General features: G+C 48.5%; 1 protein-coding gene and 1 non-coding gene across 2 annotated transcripts in view; both read right to left on the reverse strand.

The window, feature by feature from the left end:
- FOXK1 (forkhead box K1) overlaps positions 1 to 19,168 on the reverse strand; it is an 86,137-nt gene extending 66,969 nt beyond the window's left edge. Inside the window, exon 1 of the mRNA XM_021675981.2 lies at positions 18,567 to 19,168. Within this exon, the coding sequence (XP_021531656.2) occupies positions 18,567 to 19,168 (602 nt within the window). The remainder of the gene's footprint in view (positions 1 to 18,566) is intronic.
- Positions 11,166 to 11,270, reverse strand: LOC135275140 (small nucleolar RNA U13). Its single transcript, XR_010342854.1, has one exon. It is a non-coding gene; the product is annotated as a small nucleolar RNA U13 (small nucleolar RNA).
- Positions 19,169 to 24,450: the final 5,282 nt, after the last annotated feature.

The raw sequence follows: 24,450 nt of genomic DNA on the forward strand, positions 1-24,450 counted from the left end.
GCAGCAGGGAACTTGGAGATACTGGGCCCGCCACCCCTGCTGGAACAGGCTGGGGTGGGGAGCTCAACAGACCTGAGGGCCAGTCTGCTCCATTGTGAGCAGCTCAAAGCACCGCAGCATTTCCCTTTGCCCTGCAGCAAACCTCACTTCCGACATCACAGAATGAATACATCCTTGACAATAACAGCAGCGATGATGACAGCATAGACGCGTGTATATAGGATGTTTCTCTATTAGCGCTGTCTGTGTGTCAGGCACTGAGATAAATACTTGTTTAGTTATTTTCCCTTGAGACAGGGTCTTGCTCTGTTGCCCAGGCTGCAGAGTAGTGGTGTGATCACAGCTCACTTGACCTTTCAGGGCTCAAGGGATCCTTCCTCCTCAGCTTCCCAAGTAGCTGGTACCACAGGTGTGTGATACCATGCCTGACTAATTTTTGTATTTTTTGTAGAGACAGGGTTTCGCCATGTTGCCCAGGCTGGTCTTGAACTCCTGGCTTCAATCGATCCTCCCACCTTGGCCTCCCACAGTGCTGGGAGGGGATTATAGGTGTAATCCCACTGAGTCACCACACCTGGCCCATAAATACTTCTAATATTCTCCAGTTATTCTCACAATTACCTATGAAAAAGGAAGTGTGCCCACTTTATAGATAAGAAACAGGATCTCGGGGGTCAATCCAAGGGCACCCAGCAAAAAGCAGATCTTTAAGAAGCTAAGCTAATGTAACTTCTGATCACTTTCTTAGACCAGGTTATTTTTGTATTCAGATCTCTCCTATTTGTTCATTCATTTTGCCAACAATTATTTACAAAATGCCAACTATGTGCCAAGCATATTGGTATGTATTGAGGTTATGCAAGAAACAAGAAAAACTCGGTCCTGCCCCCACAAAACTCAGTGTGTCTCAGATAAATATAACTACAAACAATGACAGGCCACACGAGGTGCCATGGGGTGCTGCGGTGCACCCCAGTGGAATCTAAGCTCAGCCGGGAACCGGGGAAGACCCCCGAGAAAAGTGGCTCTCAGGCAGGCAGAGCGGTATTTACTCTGAAATGCTTCATAGGCTTTTCTTTCCAAGACAGAAACAAGAAGCCCATTATCATGGCACTTGGTCAGTGTTATTTGGAGATTCTAGAGGATTCAACCAGACAACACAAAGAAATGAGATCTAAAATACTGGCATAGCGCCAGGCACAGTGGCTCATGCCTGTAATCCCAGCACTTTGGGAGGCCACGATGGGCAGATCACGAAGTCAGGAGTTCGAGACCAGCCTGGCCAACATGGCAGAACCCCATCTCTACTAAAAGTACAAAAATTAGCTAGACATGGTGGCGGGCGCCTGTAATCCCAGCTACTCCGGAGGCTGAGACAGGAGAATCATTTGAACCCAGGAGGCAGAGGCTGCAGTGAGCCAAGATTGTGCCACTGCATTCCAGCCTGGGCGACAAGAGCAAGACTCTGTCTCAAAAAAAAAAAAAAAAAAACTGGAACAAAGAGAAGAATTATTATTTGCACATGAGGATTATAACCTAGGAAACCCAAACACATGAATTAAAAAACTGTTACTAGAAACAAAATGTGACGAGAAAAAAATTAGCAGGGCGTGGCGGAATGTGCCTATAGTCCCAGCTACTCAGGAGGCTGAGGTGAGAGGATCACTTGAGCCTGGGAGGTCGAGGCTACAGTGAGCTATGATGGTGCCCGTGCACTCCAGCCCGGGCAACACAGGGAGTCCCTATCACAAAGAAACAAAAAAACAAACAAAAAAAGTGGTCTGTGGACTGCACATGAGCTAATCATATGGGGTCAGTGTTAATGTTCCTGAATAACAAACTGTGGTTATATAAAATATCCTCCATCCCTTTTTTGGGTGTCCTGGGGTGGACATGAATAAAATATCCTTATTCTTGAATATGATGAAGCGAAAAGAAAAAAAAATCTTTATTCTTAGGAAATGCATCTTGTGGTATTAAGAAAAAGGGCACGATATATATACACATACATACATATATAAAATCTCACTCTCAGATACCATAAGTACAGACAGAAAATGCTAAACATGGCAGAGTGCTAAAAAAGAACAAATCTGGGCAGAGGACATGCAGGAGCTATTTGGACTCATCCTGCAACATTTTTGGAGGCGTGCAACGTTTTCAAAATGTAAAATTTTAATAACAAATTAGGGCCAGGCACAGTGGCTCTCGCCTGCAATCCCAGCAATTTGGGAGGCTAAGGCAGGAGGATCACTTGAAGTCAGGAGTTCAAGACCAGCCTGGCCAGCAAGGTGAAACCCCACCTCTACTAAAAATACAAAAATTAGCCAGGCGTGGTGGCACACTCTTGTAATCCCAGGTACTTGGGAGGCTGAGGCAGGAGAATCGCTTGAACCTGGGAGGTGGAGGTTGCAGTGAATCGAGATCGCACCACTGCCTCCAGCCTGGGTGACAGAGCGAGACTCCATCTCAAAAAAAAAGAAAAAAGAAAAACAAATTAGTATTATAAAATTCATACCAAAGAAATACACACACACACACACACACTCTCACATAGCCTACCTTTACTGTACGTAAACACTAACCTTCAGAAAATAGTAAGAAAAAAGATCCTGTTCATATTCCCAAAACCCAGGATTTAACATGACAAGAAACACAAGCAGTTTGATGTGAAGAGAAATTGGTAATAAAAGATGCTGATGAGCCCCAGTGAAATGCAAAGATATGGAAGAGTAGAAGTCTTTGGCCTAGGGCAGGGGTGTGCAGATGGGCCACCGGGCATGGCCAGAAAGAAATAACGCAGGTTCTGGGGTCCACGTCTCTGGCTCAGCTCGGCAGCCACAGACAGCACTTAACAAATGTGTGTGGTGTGTTCCAATAAAACTTTATTTACAAACACAGGCGGCTGGCTGGATTTGGCCCACAGGCTGCAGCTGGCTACCTTGAGCTAAAAAGTTGGCCACGACTACTGGCTGGCTGTTCAGCGAGCCACTGCCCTCTTTCTCCTGGGCACAGTGCCTTCCCTTGGGGTGGCCAGAGACTGAGCTCTGGTCACTGGCTTGAGTGGAAGTGAGATCTGCTGCTTCTGGGCCTGACCTCCCCTGGACCCCTGAGACCCTCCCTCTCTTTCTCCAGATGCAGACACCACTGCAGCAGGCACAGCCACGCCCAGGCCACTGGACTCCAGAATCACCCCTTGAAGGAGGCATTTTCTGTTTTTTTTTTTTTTGAGATAGAGTTTTGCTCTGTTACCCAGGCTGGAGTGCAATGGCGTGAGGATCTCAGCTCACTGCAGCCTCTGCCTCCTGGGTTCAAGGGATTCTCCTGCCTCAGCCTCCCGAGTAGCTGGGATTACAGGTGTACACCACCATGCCTGGCTACATTTTTGTATTTTTAGTAGAGACGGGGTTTCTCCATGTTGGTCAGGCTGGTCTTGAACTCTTGACCTCAGGTGATTCACCTGCTTTAGCCTCCCAAAGTGCTGGGATTACAGGCATGAGCCACTGCACCCGGCTATTTTTTGTACTTTTAGTAGAGGCGGGGTTTCGCCATGTTAGCCAGGTTGGTCTCAAACTCCTGACCTCAGGTGATCCACCTGCCTCAGCCTCCTGAAGTGCTGGGATTACAGGCGGGAATCACCACACTGGGCCACAAGACATTTCAAAAGGAGCCTTTAACAGGGGTCTGGAGGGTGGGCTCCCTGCCTCAGGGCACCTTGTGACCACAGACAACTTCAGGGGGTCTGCAAAATTCCACAGTTTTCACCAGACCTTCCTGATCATTTCCACCTCAAAGCCAACTGCAGAAAATCATACTGTGCCACTGAGGTCAATGGGGTAAACTGAGGCAGTGGCCACAACCAGTCACCAGGGAGCTTGGAAACCTATAACCTCTTCAAAGGCACTGCTGAGCAGCAGTGTGTGTGGTCACTTCAATTTAACTTAAAAACTAAAGCCAGGGCTAGACACAGTGGCTTATGCCTGTAATCTCGGCATTTTGGGAAGCTGAGGCAGGTGAACCACTTGAACCCAGGAGTTCAAGACCAGCCTTGGACACATGGTAAAACCCCATCTCTACAAAAAATATAATAATTAGCTGGGTGTAGTGATGTACACCTGTAGTCCCAGCTGCCCAGGAGGCTGAGGTAGGAGGATCATCTGAACCCTGGGAGCTAGCAGTGAGCCATGATTGCACCACTGGACTCCAGCCTGGGCAACAGAGTGAGACCCTGTATCCAAAAAAAAAAAAAAAAAAACTAAATCCAAATGAAAAATTCAGTTCTGTAGTGACATGGGCCACATTTCAATTTAAATGAAAATCATTATTATTTTTGAAGTGGAGTCTCGTTCTGTTCCCCAGGCTGCAGTGCAGTGGTGCGATCTCAGCTCACTGCAACCTCTACCTCCGAGGTTCACGTGATTCTTCTGCGTCAGCCTCCCGAGTAGCTGGGACTACAGGTATACACCACCACACCCAGCTAATTTTTATATTTTTAGTAAAGACAGGTTTTCACCATGTTGGCCAGGCTGGTCTCAAACTCCTGACCTCAGGTGATCCTCTCGCCTCGGCCTCCCAACGTGCTGGGATTACAGGCGTAAGCCACCGCGTCCAGCCTTGAGCCACCTTTCAAATACTCAACAGCCACACATGCCTAGTGGCGGCCATGCTGGACAGCACAGATATAAAACATTTCTACCACCATAGAAAGTGCTAGACTCGCCACGGCATCCCTGATTGGCCAATCCAAGGGTAGGCGGGGCTGTAAAATCTGTCCACACCACAATTTATGGAGAAAAACAGAATTGCGAAGGAAGCTGGTTATTCTAGCCAAATCTTCTTGCAGGTTAGGCACCAAATTCGGGCTGCCAATGTTCCCTGGTTAATATGGAATCTAACCCAAGGGAGGTGGACGTTCTTCAGGGAAAGATGTTTTCATCAAGCGGTGATGAATCACTGCTCCCAATGCCAGGGCGGTACGGCCAAGCAGACAGCATGGCTCCATCCCAAGGGCAGAGGGAGCGAACACAAACTTTGCAGTCTTCCTTCTTCTGAGCCTCATGGCTAAGGCCGGCCTGCTCTGTTGTCTGGCAGTATCAGCTATCATTTTAAACATTCTTTCAGAGTCAGCTCCAGAGAGTTACTAAGTTTACAAATCATTTTTCATTGACTAATTCTAGCCAGGGCTTCTTGGTAAGACGTAGGAGGTTCCCTAATTTCATTCGTAAACTGTATCCAAGTCACAGGATGGGAGGGTGTATTTCTGGGAAGGTTTTCTATGGAGGACTAATCCCACCCGCGGCGGCTTGTGCATTTATCCGGGCGTCAATCCCTCTGGCTCCTGGGTTTGGGGAATGAGAGGGCCTCTGCTGACAGACACCCTGCAGCTCCCTGCAACTAACTGACCCCGGCGGACTCCCAGCCACAGGTGAGACCCACACCGGTCATCCTACAGACAAGGCTGGCACAAAGTTCCAACTTTAGGTTATGACATTATTTCGGGGTTCTATATGCTGCCCCCAACAAAAACAAAAATAAAGACCAAGCCCCAAAACACATCTGTGAGACAGAGCACTGTTTGGGCCTGTGGGTGGGGCTGGGAGGAGCCTCTATCACAACTGTATGTTCGGAAAAACAGTAAGGACCTTTCACCTTCGTGACACAAATCATAAAAAGCAAGCTTTTTCAGAAAAGGCAGAAGACTGCTTTTATTCTCTGTGTAATACTGATTTACTGTGATTTATAGTGAGAAGGGAAAGAAAGAGAGAGAAATTTCTCCCAGGAGTTCCTATCAGACTGCGGAGGGAGAAAATGAATTTTTATGTTTATCCAAAGTGGCACAGTTTTTCAAAAAGTCTGCTTATTTAGATGTAAATGTTCCAAAGTAAACAAACAAACAAAACTTAAGAAAAGTTTCATGAAAAATTCCACACAACAACGTTTCCACATAAACACATCCTGGCTGGGTGTGGTGGCTCACACCTATAATCCTAACACTTTGGGAAGCCCAGGTGGGAGGATCCTGTGAGCCCAGGAGTTCAAGATCAGTCTGGACAATATGGCGAGATACAGATCTTTATTAAAAAAACAAAAAAAATTAGCTAGGCATGGTGATGTGCACCTGTAGTTCCAGCTACTCAGGAGGCTGAGGCAGGAGGATCGCTTGAGCCCAGGAGTTGGAGGCTATAGTGAGCTGTGATCATGCCATCGCACTCCAGCCTGGGCAACAACATCCGGTCTCTACAAAAAAAGGTTTTTGTTTTTTTTTTAAAGAGATTATTTATAGCCAGATGAGGTGACTCACATCTGAGCACAGTGGGAGGCAGAGGCTAGAGGATCACCTGAGCCTAGGAGTTCAAGACCAGCCTGGGTGACAGAATAAGACTGTCTCAAAATTAATCAATCAATCAAACAAACAAAACAACAACAACAACAACAAGAAAAACAAGTTCTGTTATCGACTTTACTCCAGGACTCACCTGGGACACCCCAACCCTGTCCCACCTCCCTCATCACTCTGCTGTTCTCCAGGGGAGGAGACCCCCACGTCTGTGCCTGAAAGGCCAGGGGCACCATCAGAGAGTGGCTTGGGAGACAGAGAGGCCCCCAGGGAAAATAGCAGAAACTGATGGGATGAATTGTGCTACCCTAAATTATCAAAAAGTTACTGTACATTAAAAAAAGTATGCTAAATTTAGCCAAGTCATGTCACAAGATGCTAATAAGGCCAATGACTAAATTATGTAACTTTTTTATTTCTATAAAAATATGCTTTTGCTGTGAACCTAAAACTGCTCTATAAAAAGTCTATTAAAAATATGCTGTGTCATTCAACTTTTAAAACAGATTTAAAAATTAACTGACTTCAAAATGCCTGTTCCTATAGAAGATTTCTACTTTAAAAAACATAGCTTATGGGGTTTGAAGGGATCAAGTTTAACTACCAGCTGAACCTCAGGATAAAACAGACTTTGTTTTGTATAATTATATTAATATTAGAAGATCTGCATAACTCAATCAATATTCTTCCCAATGGCCAATGTATGATGTTACAAAATCACACAGGGGGCAAAAGATTCATTCAAAATGAAAGACAGAGCAATGAGTTTTAACGTAACACAGTACAAAACATCCATGCACATAGCAGAGGGTGACTTAAGACCAGGAGTTTGAGACTAGCCAGGGAAGCATGGCAAGACCCCATCTTGACAAAAAAAAAAAGAAAGAAAGAAATAAGCTGATCTGGTGGTGCTCACTTGTGGTCCCAGCTACTCAGAAGGCTGAGGTGGGAGAATTGCTTGAGCCCAGGAGGTCGAGGCTGCAGTGAGCTATGATTGCACCACTGCACTGTAGCCTAGGCAACAGAGCAAGACGCTGTCTCAAAAAATAAATAAAGAGAGACTACCTAGCCAGCACGGTGGCTCATGCCTGTAATCCCAGCACTTTGGGAGGCCAAGGTGGGCAGATCACAAGTCAGGAGTTTGAGACCAGCCTGACTAACATGATGAAACCCCATCTCTACTAAAAATACAAAATTAGCCAGGCGTGGTGGCACATGCCTGTAATCCCAGCTACTCGGGAGGCTGAGGCAGGAGAATTGCTTGAACCCAGGAGGCGGAGGTTGCAGTGAGCTGAGATGGTGCCACTGCACTCCAACCTGGGCGACAGAGCAAGACTCCGTCTCAAAACAAAACAAACAAAAGAAACTATCCCTTGTCAGGTTTTAGTGAGGGATCAAGGATCATCCACAATATCTGAAAAGGCTACTAAAATACTTCCTTTTGCAACTACGTATCTGCAGGAGGCTGGCTGGTCTCCATGTACTTCAGCCTAAACCACACATCACAGCCAACTCAAAGCAGAAGCAGCCATGGATTCCAGCTGCCTTCTATTAAGCCAGACATTATAGAGTTCTACAAAAAAAACTCTTATTCTATTTTTTCGAGGGGGCAGAATTTAGTTTTTTTTAAATAAAAATATTTTTGAGGCCGGTTGCGGTGGCTCACACCTGTAATCCCAGCACTTTGAGAGGCTTAGGTGGGCGGATCATGAGGTCAAGAGATCGAGACCATCCTGGCCAACATGGTGAAACCCCATCTCTACTAAAAATACAAAAAAATTAGCTGGGCATGGTGGTGTGCGCCTGTAGTCCCAGCTACTCGGGAGGCTGCAGCAGGAGAACTGCTTGAATCCTGGAGGTGGAGGTTGCAATGAGCCAAGATTGCGCCACTGCACTCTAGCCTGGCACCTGGCAACAAAGCGAGACTCTGTCTCAAAAAAAAAATATATATATATATATTTTTTTCTTTTGAGATAGTTATTGCTATTTTTGAGCAGATGAAGAAATACGTATATTTTAATTTCTAATATGGTCAGCATCAATAGATATAGCCCATATAAACCAAAGCTCTTTGGGGTCCCCAGAAATGTGTAGGAGTATCAGAGTATAAAAGGGCTCTGAGACTGAAACAAATCTGGGGATTGCTGGTTTAAGCAGAGAACGTCCAGCAGCCATTCTGCCCCCAAAGAGAACCATGCCCTTTGACACTTAGGGGAACAAGATAGGGGAGGAACTTCAGAATACCAGGGTCTCTGCTGAAGGGCAGGGCCTCACCCCCCTGGATATATGGGAGCCATTGAGGTTTCCAGGCAGGGCAGCAACATAATCAGAGTGCAGCATCCTCTGAGGAAATAGATAAAAGACAGTTTACACCTTTTCCAGTAAGGTTAAATGCAGATTCTTCTTAATCAAATCATGTATAAAATCCCCATCTGGGTCAGGCATGGTGGCTCATGCCTATAATCCCAGCACTTTGGGAGGCTGAGGTGGGCAGATCATTTGAGATCAGGAGTTCAAAATCAGCCTGGCCACCATGGTGAAACCCTGTCTCTACTAAAAATACAAAAATTAGCTGGGGCGCCTGTAATCCCAGCTACTTGGGAGGCGGAGGCAGAAGAATCACTTGAACCCAGGAGGCAGAGGTTGCAGTGAGCTCAGATTGCACCACTGCACTCCAGCCTGGGAGACAGAGTGAGACTCTGTCTCAAAAAAAAAAAGAAAAAAAGAAAAAAGAAAAAGAAACCCATCTGTATTCTGTATGTTTATTGATCAGTTTGTCTATCTCCTGAAAATTATTCTTAGGAGAGAAAAGCTATGCATTTGCAAGCAGTGCATGATTTAATGATAGAACTGTTATGTTTAAATAAAGCAAAACATGCCCGAACACATCTTCACAGCATCCTAGGAGAAAACATATATCGTCAACACTGTAGAAATGGGTCTCGGATGAGGTGAGTTCTTTTTTCTTTTTTTTTTTTCTTGAGACAGAGTCTCATTCAGTTGCCAGACTGGACTCGATCTTGGCTCACTGAAACCTCCGCATCCCAGGTTCTAGCGATTCCTACTGTCTCAGCTTCCTGAGTAGCTGGGATTACAGGTGCGTGCCACCATGCTAGGCTAATTTTTGTATTTTTAGTAGAGTCGAGGTTTCACCATGTTCGTTGGGAAGGTCCTGATCTCTTAACCTTGTGATCCGCCCACTTCGGCCTCCCAAAGTGCTGGGATTACAGTCATGAGCCATCACGCCTGGGTGAGGCGAGTTCTTAAACCCTGGTTCCTCGAATCCTGGGAACACGCCGAACGCCTTCTTGGTTTCTCTTTGTAAATTCACCAACTACACTCACACGCACATTCTGTTTTCATCCTTTCTAATTACCCGGCAACATTTTACCAGGAAACTAGAAATTCATGAAAAGTAATAGTTGCAATGAAAATTAACTACAAGATCGCCCAACAAGTCACAACGCAGGGGCCTATTTCCAGGAAATCAAAGTAAGAGCATTTTATATAATCCTCTCATTTTAATATGAAATGCTTTAAATGTAGGGTAATTATGGAAATGAGGCATTGCTGCAATTTGGGTTGTCATTAATTTAGCAAGTTTATCCTCTGACATTCACAAGATGCAAAAACAGCAAATCGTAAATTACTCTATCTCCAAATCAAATGCTTTAGTTTCATTTCAGCCCATAATTTTAAACATAGCTGCGTCTTTTTCAAAAGTACTAAATATGAACACCATTATGTTCTACACTTTTAGCACCCACAAACTCTATTCCCCGTCAATATGACGAAGGCTTTCATGTGGATATTCTAAATTCAATTCAATAATACTACATGATAGCACCCTTCTCATAGATTGACTTTTAACATTCTATATAACTTTTCTTAAATAGGCAGCAAGTTGAAAAAATTCAACGTGAACCAAATACTAGAAGTGGCTCATATTTTTAACACAGACCCAATGCACTTGCCACGCGCCCACAAACCTTTTTAAAGTAACTTTTAACAAGTTGACAGTCTCACTTGGAACAAATATATGTGATACACAATAACTGCCAACTAGCAAAAAACCAGAATAAAGCCTTTATTCAGAGATGCCGCATTTCATATTTTGACTATCAAGATACAACCGGACAGAAACTAAAGCTTCACCCCCCTCCAGGAAGCAGCTCCCCTCCAGCCTCTGCAGAAGTGACCGTTCTCCCTGGCTCCGTTTCAAACCATCACCCAACGGGAACATTCCTTTCTTCAGCAGATCCTGCAACCCAGATCTGCTCCTCCCCAGGGAGCAGATCCGGGTGCAGATCCAGGGCTGCAGGTCTCAGGACAGGCCTTTGTCTCCTCCATGGTTTCCTTCACTAAGAGACCAACCCCCACTAATCACAGCCCTTCCCTGCCTTTCTCACTGCAGGTTGATCCTCCATGTGGAGAAGACAGCAACACCCAAATTTTCACATCTACCCGCTGGAAAGAGACTGATCTGACACCTTCTCTTGTCCCAAGTGCAAAGCCAAGCATGACACAGGCACTGGGTCACCTAAGGGGATGGGGGAGGGCAGTGACAAGGGTGGAAAAACCCCAGGAGAAGAGGAATGCCGTGACCGTCCCTTGATGCCAGATAGTGGGACGTTGGGCACAAGCTTACTGACTTCCCTATGTCTGGGTGACTTTCCAGTTAATTTCAAGATAATGTCATGTCAATCTATAACGAATTGTATGATGGTTATACAATGTATAAAATTAATTCGATATTCTTCAAGTGACCAGTTGGAAATAGCCATGAGAAACAGGCTTCTGTATGTTTTATTTATTAATTAATTTTTCAGGTCAGACAGGTAACGTGCCGACGTCGTAACAACGTTCCAGGGTGGCACATTTCACACACAGCGTGAAAACACCCAATCATCATGCTCATGAACTACAAAACGATCTCCGGATGTTTTTAAAGGGACTAAAACATTTATGTAGTAAAATGCTTTGGTGGTTACAATTAATTACTTCTTCTCATGGCACATGTGCAGAGGCTGTGATCCATAACACCTGCCATTCACACTACGCCTCTCAGCAGGTGGAGCACGGCAACCCGGCCAGGTATCCAAAGCTGGCAGCCAAAATGAACCACAAAAAAGTACAGGTGGCTGGGTGCAGTGGCTCATGTCTGCAATCCCAGCACTTTGGGAGGCGGAGGTGGGCAGATCGCCTGAGGTCAGGAGTTCAACACTGGCCTGGGCAACATGGCAAAACCCCCTCTCTACAAAAAATACAAAAATTAGCCAGGCGTGGTGGTGGACACCTGTAATCCCAGTTACTTACTCTGGAGGCTGAGGGAGGAGAATTGTTTGAACTTGGGAGGCAGAGGTTGCAGTGAGCTGAGATTGTGCCACTGCACTCCAGCCTTGGCAACAAGAGTGAAACTCTGTCTCGAAAAATAAAAAAAGTACAGGTGAGAACAAATTAAGGGACCCAGGCAATGACCACCGAAAGCTGCTAATGTTACAAATGGGGGACATCCAGACATTTTCACCTCTGTACACACCACCGCCTATAAGGCAATTCTGGCAGAAAAGCAAAACAAAGCAAAACAAAACACCTGAGTCTGATCAAATCCCCGGGTCTAGTAACCAATTTACAGAAATGACAAGGGGGAGGGACATAGTGAATGGACGCTGCCAGAATCCAATCTGTAAAGTCAGGTGTGGGGAACTACACAGGACAAATGACCTCATGAGAAAAAAAGCAGGGGGCGCTGGATGCAGTGGCTCACACCTGTAATCCCAGCACTTTTTGAGAGGCTGAGGCGGGCAGATCACTGGAGGTCAGGAGTTGGAGACCAGCCTGGCCAACATGGTGAAACCCCGTCTCTACTAAAAATACAAAAATTAGCCAGGTGTGATGAGGCATGCCTGTACTCCCAGCTACTCAGGAGGCTGAGGCAGGAGAATCACTTGAACCCGGAAAGCGGAGGTTGCAGTGAGCTGAGATCACACCACTGTACTCCAGCCTGAGCGACAAAGCGAGACTCCGTTTCAAAAAAAAAAGAAAGAAATAAATAATCATGCAGACAGTAAGAGAAACCTGCGGGCTGATTGAGGACAGTAAGAAATTATTATTCATTTTTTAGGTGTGATAATGACATTGTGGTTAAGTTTTTTTTTTAAAAAAGAATTATCTTCTAGAAATTTTGGTTGAAATATTTACAGACAGAGAAAGATGACATCTGTGATTTGCTTCCAAATAACTGGGACGAGGGGGAAAGGTGAATGGGGGTAAAGATAACACAAGCCTGGCCACCAGACGATAGCTAGATAGCTACTGACGCTGGCAACAGGCACATGGAAGGAAGCTCATTACTCTATGTTTGAAATTGAGCATGATAAAAAAGTGTGTTTTTAAAAAGCAGCCGGGTGGCCAGGCACGGTGGCTCAAAGCTGTAATGCCAGCACTTTGGGAGGCAGAGGCAGGTGGATCACGAGATCAGGAGATCGAGACCATCCTGGCTAACAAGGCGAAACCCCATCTCTACTAAAAATACAAAGAATTAGCTGGGTGTGGTGGCATGAGCCTGTAATCTCAGCTACTTGGGAGCCTGAGGAGGAGAATCACTTGAACCTGGGAGATGGAGGTTGCAGTGAGCTGAGATCCTGCCACTGTACTCCAGCCTGGGCAACAGAGTAAGACTCTGTCTCAAAAAAAAGCAGCTGGGCATGGTGGCTCATGCCTGTAATTCCAACACTTTAGGAGGCCAAGGTGAGAGGATCGTTTGAGGCCAGGAGTTCCAGACTAAGCTGGGAAATATGGCAAAACCTGTCTCTACAAAATTCAAAAATAATTTTAAAAAGTAACCATGTTCACTGCAGACAATATGGAAAACACATAAAAGTATAAAGAAAAAAAGATGCCCATATGAATCTTGCCACTGAAAGTTATCACAAACAAGTCTTGTTCTCACTGTAATTATTCAAGTAATCTACATTTACTATAAAAACACTGGGGAAAAGGCTGCAGAAAAAGAGGGGAGAGCAAGTATGGGATATGGTCGGGGTCTCTTAGGTTCATGAATAAAGCATAGTTTTTGAATTTTGAATTGGGTAATTCAAATTCAAAAGTAAGTGGCATCAGGCCAAAATTGGCAGGGTGCCGTGGCTCACGCCTGTAATCCCAGCATTTTGGGAGGCCAAGGCAGTGGATCCTAAGGTCAGGAGTTTGAGACCAGCCTGGCTAACATGGTGAAACCCTGTCTCTACTAAAAAAAAACAAAATACAAAAATTAGCCAGGCGTGATGGTACACACTTGTAATCCCAGTTACTTGGGAGACTGAGGCAGTAGAATCGCTTGAACTCGGGAAGCAGAGGTTGCAGTGAGCCGAGATCCCGCCCCTGCACTCCAGCCTGGATGAAAGAGTGAGACTCTGTCTCAAAACAAAAACAAAACAAGAATTCAATTGGTACATTCACTATGTAAAAAAAAATTAAGTAGCATCAAGGATGACAGCACACACACATGTGCACACACACCTCACACCCCTCTCCCCATAATGGAAGAAGGCTGTCTGAATTCCCCCACGACAGGCTCACCGGTCCTTTTAGGACACCAGGCTAAATCAATGATGTTATTTTTCTTCTATGGAAGCTGAAAATTCATTAGTGCCTTAATTTGTTCACTTGACAAACAGAACTCAGTTGTCGTGTACCTAATGCCAGCCAGTGCCTGCACGAGGTCTCTGGGGAAAGATCCTAAATTCTTGGCCCCAGCCACAGGGAGCTTATGGTTTAGAAGATACGCTACCATGGAGACCCAGGCAGGGCCTCCAAGTCAACACCAAGCAAGCCTGAATCAGAATCCACGCACACTCTCCTGTGCCTGGGAGCTCTGGTGACATGCTCACCCACCACACACAGCGTCAGATACCCAGTGGACCAAGATCAGCTCTAAGCTGGGTCACAAGCCATTTTTCTCTCCCGCCAATAATTAAGAATATTGAAGATTTGGAATTACATACTTCCAGTAACAAATAGGGGTGAATTCTGGTATCCTTCCTGGATGGGAAGGGTAACACACACAGAGAGTGTGTGTTACATGCACCTGATCCAAGGTGAAGCGGGCGGCCTGGGACGACATAGCTTTGGAAAATGGTGTGAGCACCAACACGACATGGACTTCCCACCAAATCCAAGCATGCTCAAGGCAATCGCACTTCAACGCAGCAAGAGAATTTGCAGTTTACAGTAAAGAAATTCACAACTTTCAATAGCAATGGCAATAGAGGTACCAAAGCCCAAGAGAAAACAGATACAGTAATTCTTGACATTCGGTGATGAATTTCCCACTCAGGGGTGACAAAAACTTATGCATCTAACTTCCTTGCTCTGAATTCCTTAAAATTTCTTAATGACTTCCAATGTAACAGGGTTAAGAATTGTGGTTTTTTTGTTTGTTTGTCTTTGTTTGTTTGAGACAAGAGTCTTGCTCTGTCACTCAGGCTGCAATGCAGCAGCATGATCTTAGCTCACTGAAACCTCTACCTCTCGGGTCCAAGGGAGTCTCCTGCCTCAGTCTCCCAAGTAGCTGGGCTACAGGCGTGAGCCATGCCCAGCTAATTTTTGTATTTTTTGTAGAAATAGAGTTTTGCCATATTGGCCAGGGTGGTCTTGAATTCCTGACCTCAAGTGATCCACCCACCTTGGCCTCCCAAAGTGCTGGGATTACAGGCATGGGCCACTGCACCTGGCCAGGCTTAGGAATCTTTAACTAAAAAGAAGTTTATGACAGCCTACTCTACCTATGTGACTAGTTAGGCGTTAAGTTTTCTAAAATTAAAAGAAAAAAATGTGAGGTGGTGGCTCATGCCTGTAATCCCAGCACTTAGGGAGGCTGAGGCAGGTGGATCACAGGGTCAGGAGATCCAGACCATCCTGGCTAACACGGTGAAACCCCATCTCTACTAAAAATACAAAAAATTAGCCAGGCGTGCCTATAGTCCCAGCTCCTTGGGAGGCTAAGGCAGAATTGCTTGAACCCAGGAGGCAGAGTTTGCAGTTAGCCGAGATCGAGCCACTGCGCTTCAGCCTGGGAGACAGCAAGACTCCCGTTACATTAAAAAAAAAAAAAGTGAAACTGCTTGAACTGCAAACATTTTTTGTTGAGATTTTCACAGCTTTCAGAAACAAACAGCTTTATGACCAGGTGAGTTGGCTCATGCCTATAATCCCAGCACTTTGGGAGGCCGAGGCAGGAGGATCACAAGGTCAGGAGATTGAGACTATCCTGGCTAACATGGTGAAACCTCGTTTCTACTAAAGTACAAAAAGTTAGCCAGGCGTGGTGGCACGTGTCTGTAGTCCCAGCTACTCAGGAGGCTGAGACAGAAGAATTGCTTGAACCCAGGAGGCAGAGTTTGCAGTGAGCTGAGATCGCGCCACTGTGCTCCAGCCTGGGCGACAGAGCAAGACTCCGTCTCAAAAAAAAAACAAAACTGCTTAAACTGCTAAATATTTTTGTTGACAGACTTTGGCAGCTTTCAGAAGCAAACAGCTTTATGGTCGGGCGAGTTGGCTCACGCCTGTAATCCCAGCACTTTGGGAGGCTGAGGCACGTAGATCACTTGAGGTCAGGAGTTTGCGACCAGCTTGGCCAACATGGTGAAACCCCGTGTCTACTAAAATATACAAAAATTAGCCGAGTGGTGGAGTATGCCTGTAATCTCAGCTACTTAGGAGGCTGAGGCACAAGAATGGCTGGCACCTCAAAGGTAGAGGTTGCAGTGAGATAAGATCCCGCCACTGCACTCTAGCCTGGGTAACAGAAGAGACTTCATCTCAAAACAACAACAACAACAACAACAGAAAGCAGCAGCAAAGAGCTCTTCTCTAGGCGGGTGGACATGGACATCCATTTAATGTTTTCCTTCTGCGCATCTGCTCTGTTCTTGTAAATTTTACGTTGCTGCCTACATAGATACTGCTCACACGTGCAGGTGAAGTCAAATAAAAACAGACAGGCACAGTGGGCTGAGCACTTCACGCACATCTAATGCACCAGGTCAGCAAGCGGGCATCTGTTTAGCCTGACAGCTCTGCCACGATGCTCTGTAATGTACCCACTAAGAACATGAGCTCCCTGGAGCATAAATGTGCAGGGACTGTATACACTGATAACATTTCGTAAATAACAGACTTGTTACTGGCCTATTCAGTGACGAGCTCAGGTCGAAATTTTTTCCCCTTGAGCTAGAAAAAAAATACTGTGAAAGCCTCCTTCAAGATTCACTAAAGCTGGGTCTGACTCGGGAGTGTACCTGTTTCCACGGCTGGGACGGGAAATTGAAAACAAGACTGTTTAAAGGAAGCACTCAGAGAACCTGAATTATATAAAGGTGCATTTGTAAAGCACGGCTCTAAGGGGGTCCTGGGGGAGCCCACCTGACATTTTCTTACCAGAGGGGAGACAGGCCAGGAAATGCATTAATGGCCCCAAATGGAGAGAGTGTGTAGGTTATGGAAAAGAGAGAGCAGAGTAATAACTGAGGCAAAGAACAACTTTGTTATCTCCCGAGTTCTGATTCTACCAAAATGCACACCTTTCAGCATGGTTGGAAAATGAAGGTATACTTCCCCTCTTACCCCTAAGTGGGAGTGAGTCATTGTTGATGTTGCATTTCAAATTATTCAATGTCATATTTGTAACCAAACAGACACAGGTTTGTAAGTTTACAGATACAAACTTTGGGCCCTAGAAATTATCCCAGCAAAAATCTCCCCCCCGCCCCCGACCCCATTCAAGGCGCTTATAAAAGGGAGTAATTAGACAGTCAGACAACCCTTGAACAAGAAACACATTGAAGAAATATAAACATGGGTGATGAGTTACAGGCAATCACTAAATAGAAAAAGAAAGTGGCTCCAGAGGAAATGAGTAATTAAACAGGCTTTCTCCTGATCAACAGACCTTGAGGTCGGGGCAGAGCAGAGGGTGGGGTGCTGGAAAGGAGGGAAGCGGAATGGGTGGGAGGTGACCCTGGGATGCTGAGAAAAGGCACGACAGGCCTGGGCAGCCATCCAGGCCCAGCTGGGTCTCTCTGTCCCCGGTGACCTCGGGCCCGGGGGAATCTAATTGGAGCTCGGGGTCCCGCTACTCCCTCTGAGGAGTACTCACTGGTGAGGTAAACTGAGGCCCGGGATTCGTGTCCTGGCCCCTCCCCACCAGGCCTCTGCCCCTTCAGCACAGTCCAAGCTCCTGGGGACCTCACACTTCCCAGAGTAAAACTCTCTCACCCTCCCGTGTGACTGCACTGGGGTCCTCAGGACCCAGACTGGATGGGGTAGGGGTGGCCCAGGGCAGGCCAGACAGGGTCAGGATGGCCACTGGGTTCCAGAGCAGCAGGGATAGGCACTAGGGTGACTCGAGGCTCTGGCTGGTGGAGGTAGAGGGTGGTCCTGAGAAACAGGCCAGGCTGTGGTGACCCTAAAGTCCAAGCCCGTGGGGGTCCAGGGTGACCTCACTGATTCAGCTGGGTAGAACAGGAGTGGGAGTGGCCCTTCAAGCCCAGGCTTGTGGGGTTAGCAGTCAGAGGTGACCCTGGGGTGCCTAGGAAGTGGGGGTTGTGGTTGACCTCGGGTGTTTAGACTGCGTGGGGATGAAGATGACCCCAGGGATCCAGGCCGTTGGGGGTTCAGAATGACCCAGAGTCCAGGCCGGTGGGAGGGGGGGCAGCAGGGATCTGGGTCAGGGGTGACCTCAGAGGCCCAACCAGTTGGGGTTGGGGTAGGGGTAGCTCCAGGAGCCCAGGCCAGTGGGAGTTGAGGTCAGGCGTGACCCCAGCGCCCGCGAGATATGGGCCAGGGTTGAACCCAGAATCCAGGCCGGTTGAGGTGGGAGGCGACCAGGATCCCCAAGTCCCGGCTGCAGGGAGTGGGGTCGGTGGTGACCACAGGGGTCCATTAGACAGGAGGTCCGAGTTGACCCCCGGGGGTCTAGGTCGGTGGGGGTTGGGGGCGACCAGAGGGTCCAGGCCCGGGAAAGTGGAGGGGGAACCTCAGGCCAGGGCCGCAAGAATCGGGGTCGTGGTGACCCCAGAGGCGCAGGAGGCCGGGGTCGGGGTTGAGCACGGAGTCCAGGCCGGTCGGGGGTTACGGGGGCGGGGAGGGGTTCAAGCTGGGGAGGGCCGCAGAGATCGAGGTCGGGGGTGAGCCCCGGGTGCGGGTGTCGGGGATCGCGGGGGCCACTCACTGCTTAGGCAGCTGCAGGGCGGGCGCGCCGCGCCGCTGGAAGGCCCCGTCCACGAAGACGCCGTTCTTGCCGAGACAGCGCAGGTAGAAGTGCGGCTCCTGGAAGCTGAGCTGCAGGTGGCGCCGCGAGATGAAGCTGGACAGGCCCATGCTCAGGTCCACTGAGCCCTGCGAGGAGTTGCGGCCGATGGTGACGCTGGGCTGGCGCATGAGGAACTCGAACTCGCGGCCCTCCAGCCGCGCCAGCGCCGGCCCCGGGCTCTGCCGCACCGAGGCGGCCGCCGCAGCCACTAGGGCGGGCGCCGCGCCCTCGTCCCCGACGCCCCCAGAGCCCGCTGCGTCCCCGGAGCCCCCGGAGGAGCCCCCGGAGGAGCCGGCAGAGGAGCCCGCGCCCGCGATCGCGCTCTGAGGCAGCGGCAGCGGCGGCGGCGGCGGCGGCGGTGGCGGCGGCCCGGGCGGGGGCTGGGGCTGCGCGGGGGCCGGCGGGGGCGCGGCCGCGGGGAAGGCGGCGGCGGCGGCCGCAGCGCACAGCACGGGGCTGCAGGGCGCCGAGCGTAGCGCCAGCAGGGCGCGGGCGCCGCTGTCCTCGCCGACTTCGGCCATGTTCGCGCGGCTCCGAGCGGCCTCCGGCGGCGGCAGCAGCGGCAGCGGCGCGGGGGGCGGGGAGGCCGGGGCGCGGGGCGGGCGCGGAAACCCGGGCCAGATCGCGCCGGCGCGGAGCGGAGCCTCCCAGCCCCCCGCGCGCCGCGCCCGCCGGTCCCGCCCAGCGCAGCCCACGCGGCGCGCGCCAGGTCGGGGTCGGGGGCAAGGCCTGGGCTGGCTGAGCTGGCGGGCCCTCCGGAGGGCTGGGCCCCGACGCCCCGCGGTGCTGCAGGCAGCCGCTTTTCCTCCATCGGAGGTACAGGAGACCCCTGAAATGCCCAGCTGGAAAGTTTTGAGCCTGGGCCACTGGAGAAAGGGACGGATGACCTCAGCATTTTCCCCAGCCCAACCACTCAGGCCCCCAACCCTAACGTGTGAGATAGATACATACATACATAGATAAAATACATGAGTATTATATATAATATACATGTTTCTGTTTTGAGATGGGGTCTTGCTCTATCGCCCAGGCTGGAGTGCAGTGGCACAATCATAGCTCACTGCAACTTCCACTTCCTATGCTCTAGTGACCCTTCTGCCTCTGCCTCCCAAGTACCACCATGCCCACCTATTTTTTTTTTTCTTTTCTTTTTTTACTTTTTATAGAGACAGGGTCTTGCTATGTTGACCAGGCTGGTCTTGAACTCCTGGCCTCAAGCAATCCATCTGCCTCGACCTCCCAAAGCACCCTGTGAGCCACTATGCCAGGACTGATGATTCTTAAGCCCTTAGATTAAAGGTCCTCATACTCTCCTTAACTGAAGACCACTTGAGATCAATCCCCGAATCCCTGATCCCCTCTCTCTCCTTCCTTCCCTGTCCCTCTCTCCTTTCTTCCCTCCCTCCCTCCCTTCCTTCTTTCTTTCCTCTTTCTCTCTTCCCTTCTTTCTCTTTCTTTCTCTCTTTTTCTCTCTCCCTTCCTTCCTTCCTTCCTCCCTCCCTCCCTTGCTCCCTTCCTTCCTTTCCTTCCCTTCCTTCCCTTTTTTTCTTTCTTCTTTTCTTTTTCTTTTGAGACAGGGTCTCTGTCACCCAGGCTGGAGTGCAGTGGCCCAATCATAGCTCACTGCAGCTTTGACCTCCTGGGCTCAGGTGATTCTCCCACCTCAGCCTCCCAAGTAGAGGACCACAGCTATGAGACATCATACTCAGCTAATTTTTTAAGTTTTTTATAGTGACGGGGTCTCACTATGTTGCCCAGGCTGGTCTCCAACTCCTGGGCTCAAGCAGCCTCCCACCTCAGCCCAGCTTCTCCAAATGCTGGGTTACAGGCACGAGCCATTGCCCCCAGCCTATCCCACTCTTTCCTTTTGGAGCCCTTCATTCACTCATTCAATACTCTAGACCCAGGCAAGGCACCAAGGCTACAAATGCCCCCACAGAGAAATCTTAGCTGAATACAGGGAGTGGCAAACTTGGGCATCTTTGGGATCCCTTTAGGACTTCAGTAGCCTGGTCCTCCTTCGATAATTCAGGTTCCCCTAAAAAGGCGGTGCAGTTTCCACATTTCCCTCATTTATGAATTATTGAGGGTGGGAAAGGAGACACAGTTCCCACCCTGGTGGAGCTGATAGTCAAGGGGGAATTACAGACATAAATCAAAGACGCATCCTAGTAAAAGTAAAATCAAGTCACAGCTGTGGTAAATCCAGTGAGGGATTGGTGCCTGGCGACATGCAAGTGTAGACGGGAGACTAGACCTGTCTAAGGCGGGAACTTCCCTTACCCACGCTCCAATCTGGGGCTGAAATAGGTATTAATCTCATCTCTCAGTCTTGAATATGTGCATGCAAACAGAGATAAATGTTTGGGAGGCAAGGAACTTATTATGAGCAAGCACCGAAACAGAGTACCTGCTTGATTGGGGGCGGGAGGAGAATGGTAAACAGAGTTGGGGGCTCCTCCCTGAGGTCTATGGGATGCTGATTAGGGAGGGGGCCTGGGACTGTGAGGGCAGTGCCCCAGCCAGGGAACTGCATGTGATAAAGAAGGAAGTATGGGCCTTGGAGGGTGGAACCCAGTGGCCTTGTTCAGCTGAACCAGGTTAGGCTAAGGAGGGAAGAGGGGTGGAGGTGAGTCCTATAAGGATCTGGGGCTGATCCCAAGAGCAATGGGAAGCTTTAAATGCAAGACGGCAGGCACATCCACGTGCAGTATCTGCAATGCAATCACTCCAGCTGCCCTGGGGATCCTGAGCTGCAAATAGGTTAGAGTGACAGTTGGAGGTCACTCAGAAAGCAGACATTTACATGCACACACTGTTGGTGGCAATGGAAGATGGGGCAGCCTCTGTGGGAACCAGCATGGTGGGTCCTCAAAAAGTTAAAACAAGACCAGGTAGGCAGTGGCTCACATCTGTAATCCCAGCACTTTGGGAGGCTGAGGAGGGTGGATCACCAGAGGTCAGGAGGAGATCACCAGAGATCACCAGGAGAGACCAGCCTGGCCAACAGGGTGAAACCCTGTCTCTACCAAAAATACAAAAAATTAGCCAAGTGTGGTGGTGTGCACCTCTCCAAGCTACTCGGGAGGCTGAGGCACGAGAATTGCTTGAAGCCAGAAGGCAGAGGTTGCAGTGAGCTGAGATCACACCACTGAACTCCAGCCTGGGTGATAGAATGAAGCTCTGTCTCAATCAATCAATCAATAAAACTAGAGTTCCCATAAGATGCAATGCAGAATTCCACTTCTGGATTTGTACCCCAAAGAATTGCAAGCAGGGTCTTTTTTCTTTTTTTCTTTTTTGAGACTGAGTCTCTCTCTGTCGCCCTGGCTGGAGTGCAGTGGCACAATCTTGGCTTACTGCAACCTCCGCCTCCCGGGTTCAAGCAATTCTCCTGCTTCAGCCTCCAAAGTAGCTGGGATTACAGGTGTGTGCCACCACATCCAGCTAATTTTTGTATTTTTGGTAGAGACAGGTTTTCATCATGTTGGCCAGGCTGATCTCGAACTCCTGACCTAAAGAGATCAGCCAGTCTCAGCCTCCCAAAGTGCTAGGATTACAGGCGTGAGCCACCACGCCCTGCTGACGAGCAGGGTCTTGAAGAGATACTTGCCTGGAGTGCTCACAGCAGCGTTACTTACTCATGAGAGCCAGAAGGTGGAAGCCATCCAAGTGTGCATTTACACCTGTGGCACCACATCCAGAGGGGCACGATTCAGGCTTGAAAGAAAGGAAACTCTGACACACGTGACATGTGAAGGGATGAGCTTTGGGGACGTTATGTTCAGTGAAATCAGCTGGTCACAGAAAGACACAGTAAGAGTCATAGAGACAGAGAGTAGAATGCCGGGTGCCGGGGATGGGGAGAGGGGAGACGGGGAGTTACTGTCAGATAGGGACAGAGTTTCTGTTTGAGGAGATGAGAACCTTTTGGAGGTGGATGATGGTGATGGTTCCACAACAGTGTGAATGTGCTTGATGCCACTGAGCTGTGCACTTAAAAACGGTTAAGATGGCTGGGCGTGGTGGTCACGCCTGTAATCCCAGCACTTTGAGAGGTTGAGGAAGGCAGATCACTTGAGCTCAGGAGTTTGAGACCAGCCTGGCCAACATGGTAAAACCCTGTCTCTACTAAAATACAAAAATTAGCCAGCTATTCAGGAGGCTGAGGCAAGAGAATTGCCTGAACCTCATACACTCTCTTCTTTCCCCAAGGAGTGAAGTACAATAATACTTCAAGAAGTCCATGAGGCCACCTCACTGTGACATTGGCAAGTCCAGACACAGATTTAATCATTTGCCATTCTTTTTGCCTTATGCAGTCACTGCATACATTGGTAGCGTCTACAGGGAATGTTAAAAAAGTACCACTGAAAAGGCATTGGCCAACCAAAATGTTAGAAACTGAATTCCTCTCTCACCCCCTCCAGGTCCAGAGGGCAGGTGAAAACTGTCTTACAAAACATGCGCGCAAAAAAAGAAGCATAGCCAGCCTGGTGGCTCATGCCAGCATTGAGAGGCTGAGGCAGGAGGATTGCTTGAGTTCATGAGTTGAAACCAGCCTGGGTAACATAGCGAGATCCCCGCCCCATCTCTACAAAAAAATACAAAAATTAGCCAAGCATGGTGGCGCACACCTGTAGTCCTAGCTACTTGGGAGGCTGAGGTGGGAGGATCACTGGAGACTGGGAGGTCACGCCTGTAGTGAGCTATGATCTCACCATTGCACTCCAGCCTAGGTGACTGTGGGAAGTAGAAAAGTTTCTTTTTAAAGTTTTCTTTCTTGTGAAAGAATAAGTGTGCTAATAACTTTGTTAAGCCCTATCCTATGTAGCTGTTAGACACGCCATGCTTAAAGGCACCTAGTACATTCTTCGTCCTTGTACTTTAACCAAGATACTCTGACACACGTGACATGTGAAGGGATGAGCTTTGGGGACGTTGTGCTCAGTGAAATCAGCTGGTCACAGAAAGACACATGCTGTGTGGACCCACTTCTATGGGGCCCCTTGGGGAGTAAGAGTCATAGAGACAGAGAGTAGAATGCTGGGTGCTGGGGATGGGGAGAGGGGAGACGGGGAGTTACTGTCGAATGGGGACAGAGTTTCTGTTTGAGGAGATGAGAACCTTTCGGAGGCAGATGATGGTGATGGTTCCACAACAGTGTGAATGTGCTTGATGCCACTGAGCTGTGCACTTAAAAACGGTTAAGATGGCTGGGCGTGGTGGTCACGCCTGTAATCCCAGCACTTTGAGAGGCCGAGGTGGGCAGATCACTTGAGCTCAGGAGTTTTCAGACCAGCCTGGCCAACATGGTGAAACCCCGTCTCTACTAAAAATATAAAAATTAGCCAGGCCTGGTGGTATGCACCTGTAATCCCAGGTACTTGTGAGGTGGAGGCAGAAGAATTGCTTGAACCTGGGAGAAGGAGATTGTAGTGAGCTGAGATCGCACCACTGCACTCCAGCATGGGAGATAGATTTAAAAAAATATGGTTAAGATGTTAAGTTTTATATTATGTGTATTTTACTGCAATTGTAAAGAGAGAAATTTACATACAATCTCCTTGTACAATCTCTTGCTTCGGACTCACTGAGATGACTTCTGACTTCTTTTTTTTGTTTTTTGAGATGGAGTCTCACTCTGTTGCCCAGGCTGGAGTGAGTGCAGTGGTGTGATCTTAGTTCACTGCAACCTCCGCCCCCTGGGTTCAAGCAATTCGCCTACCTCAGCCTTCCGAGTAACCGGGATTACAGGCGTCTGCCACCTCACCTGGCTAATTTTTTTGTACTTTTGGTGGAG

Source organism: Aotus nancymaae, unplaced genomic scaffold, assembly GCF_030222135.1.
Source record: "Aotus nancymaae isolate 86718 unplaced genomic scaffold, 86718_ANA_hifiasm-v0.15.2.pri h1tg000015l_0, whole genome shotgun sequence".
NCBI lineage: Eukaryota > Metazoa > Chordata > Mammalia > Primates > Aotidae > Aotus > Aotus nancymaae.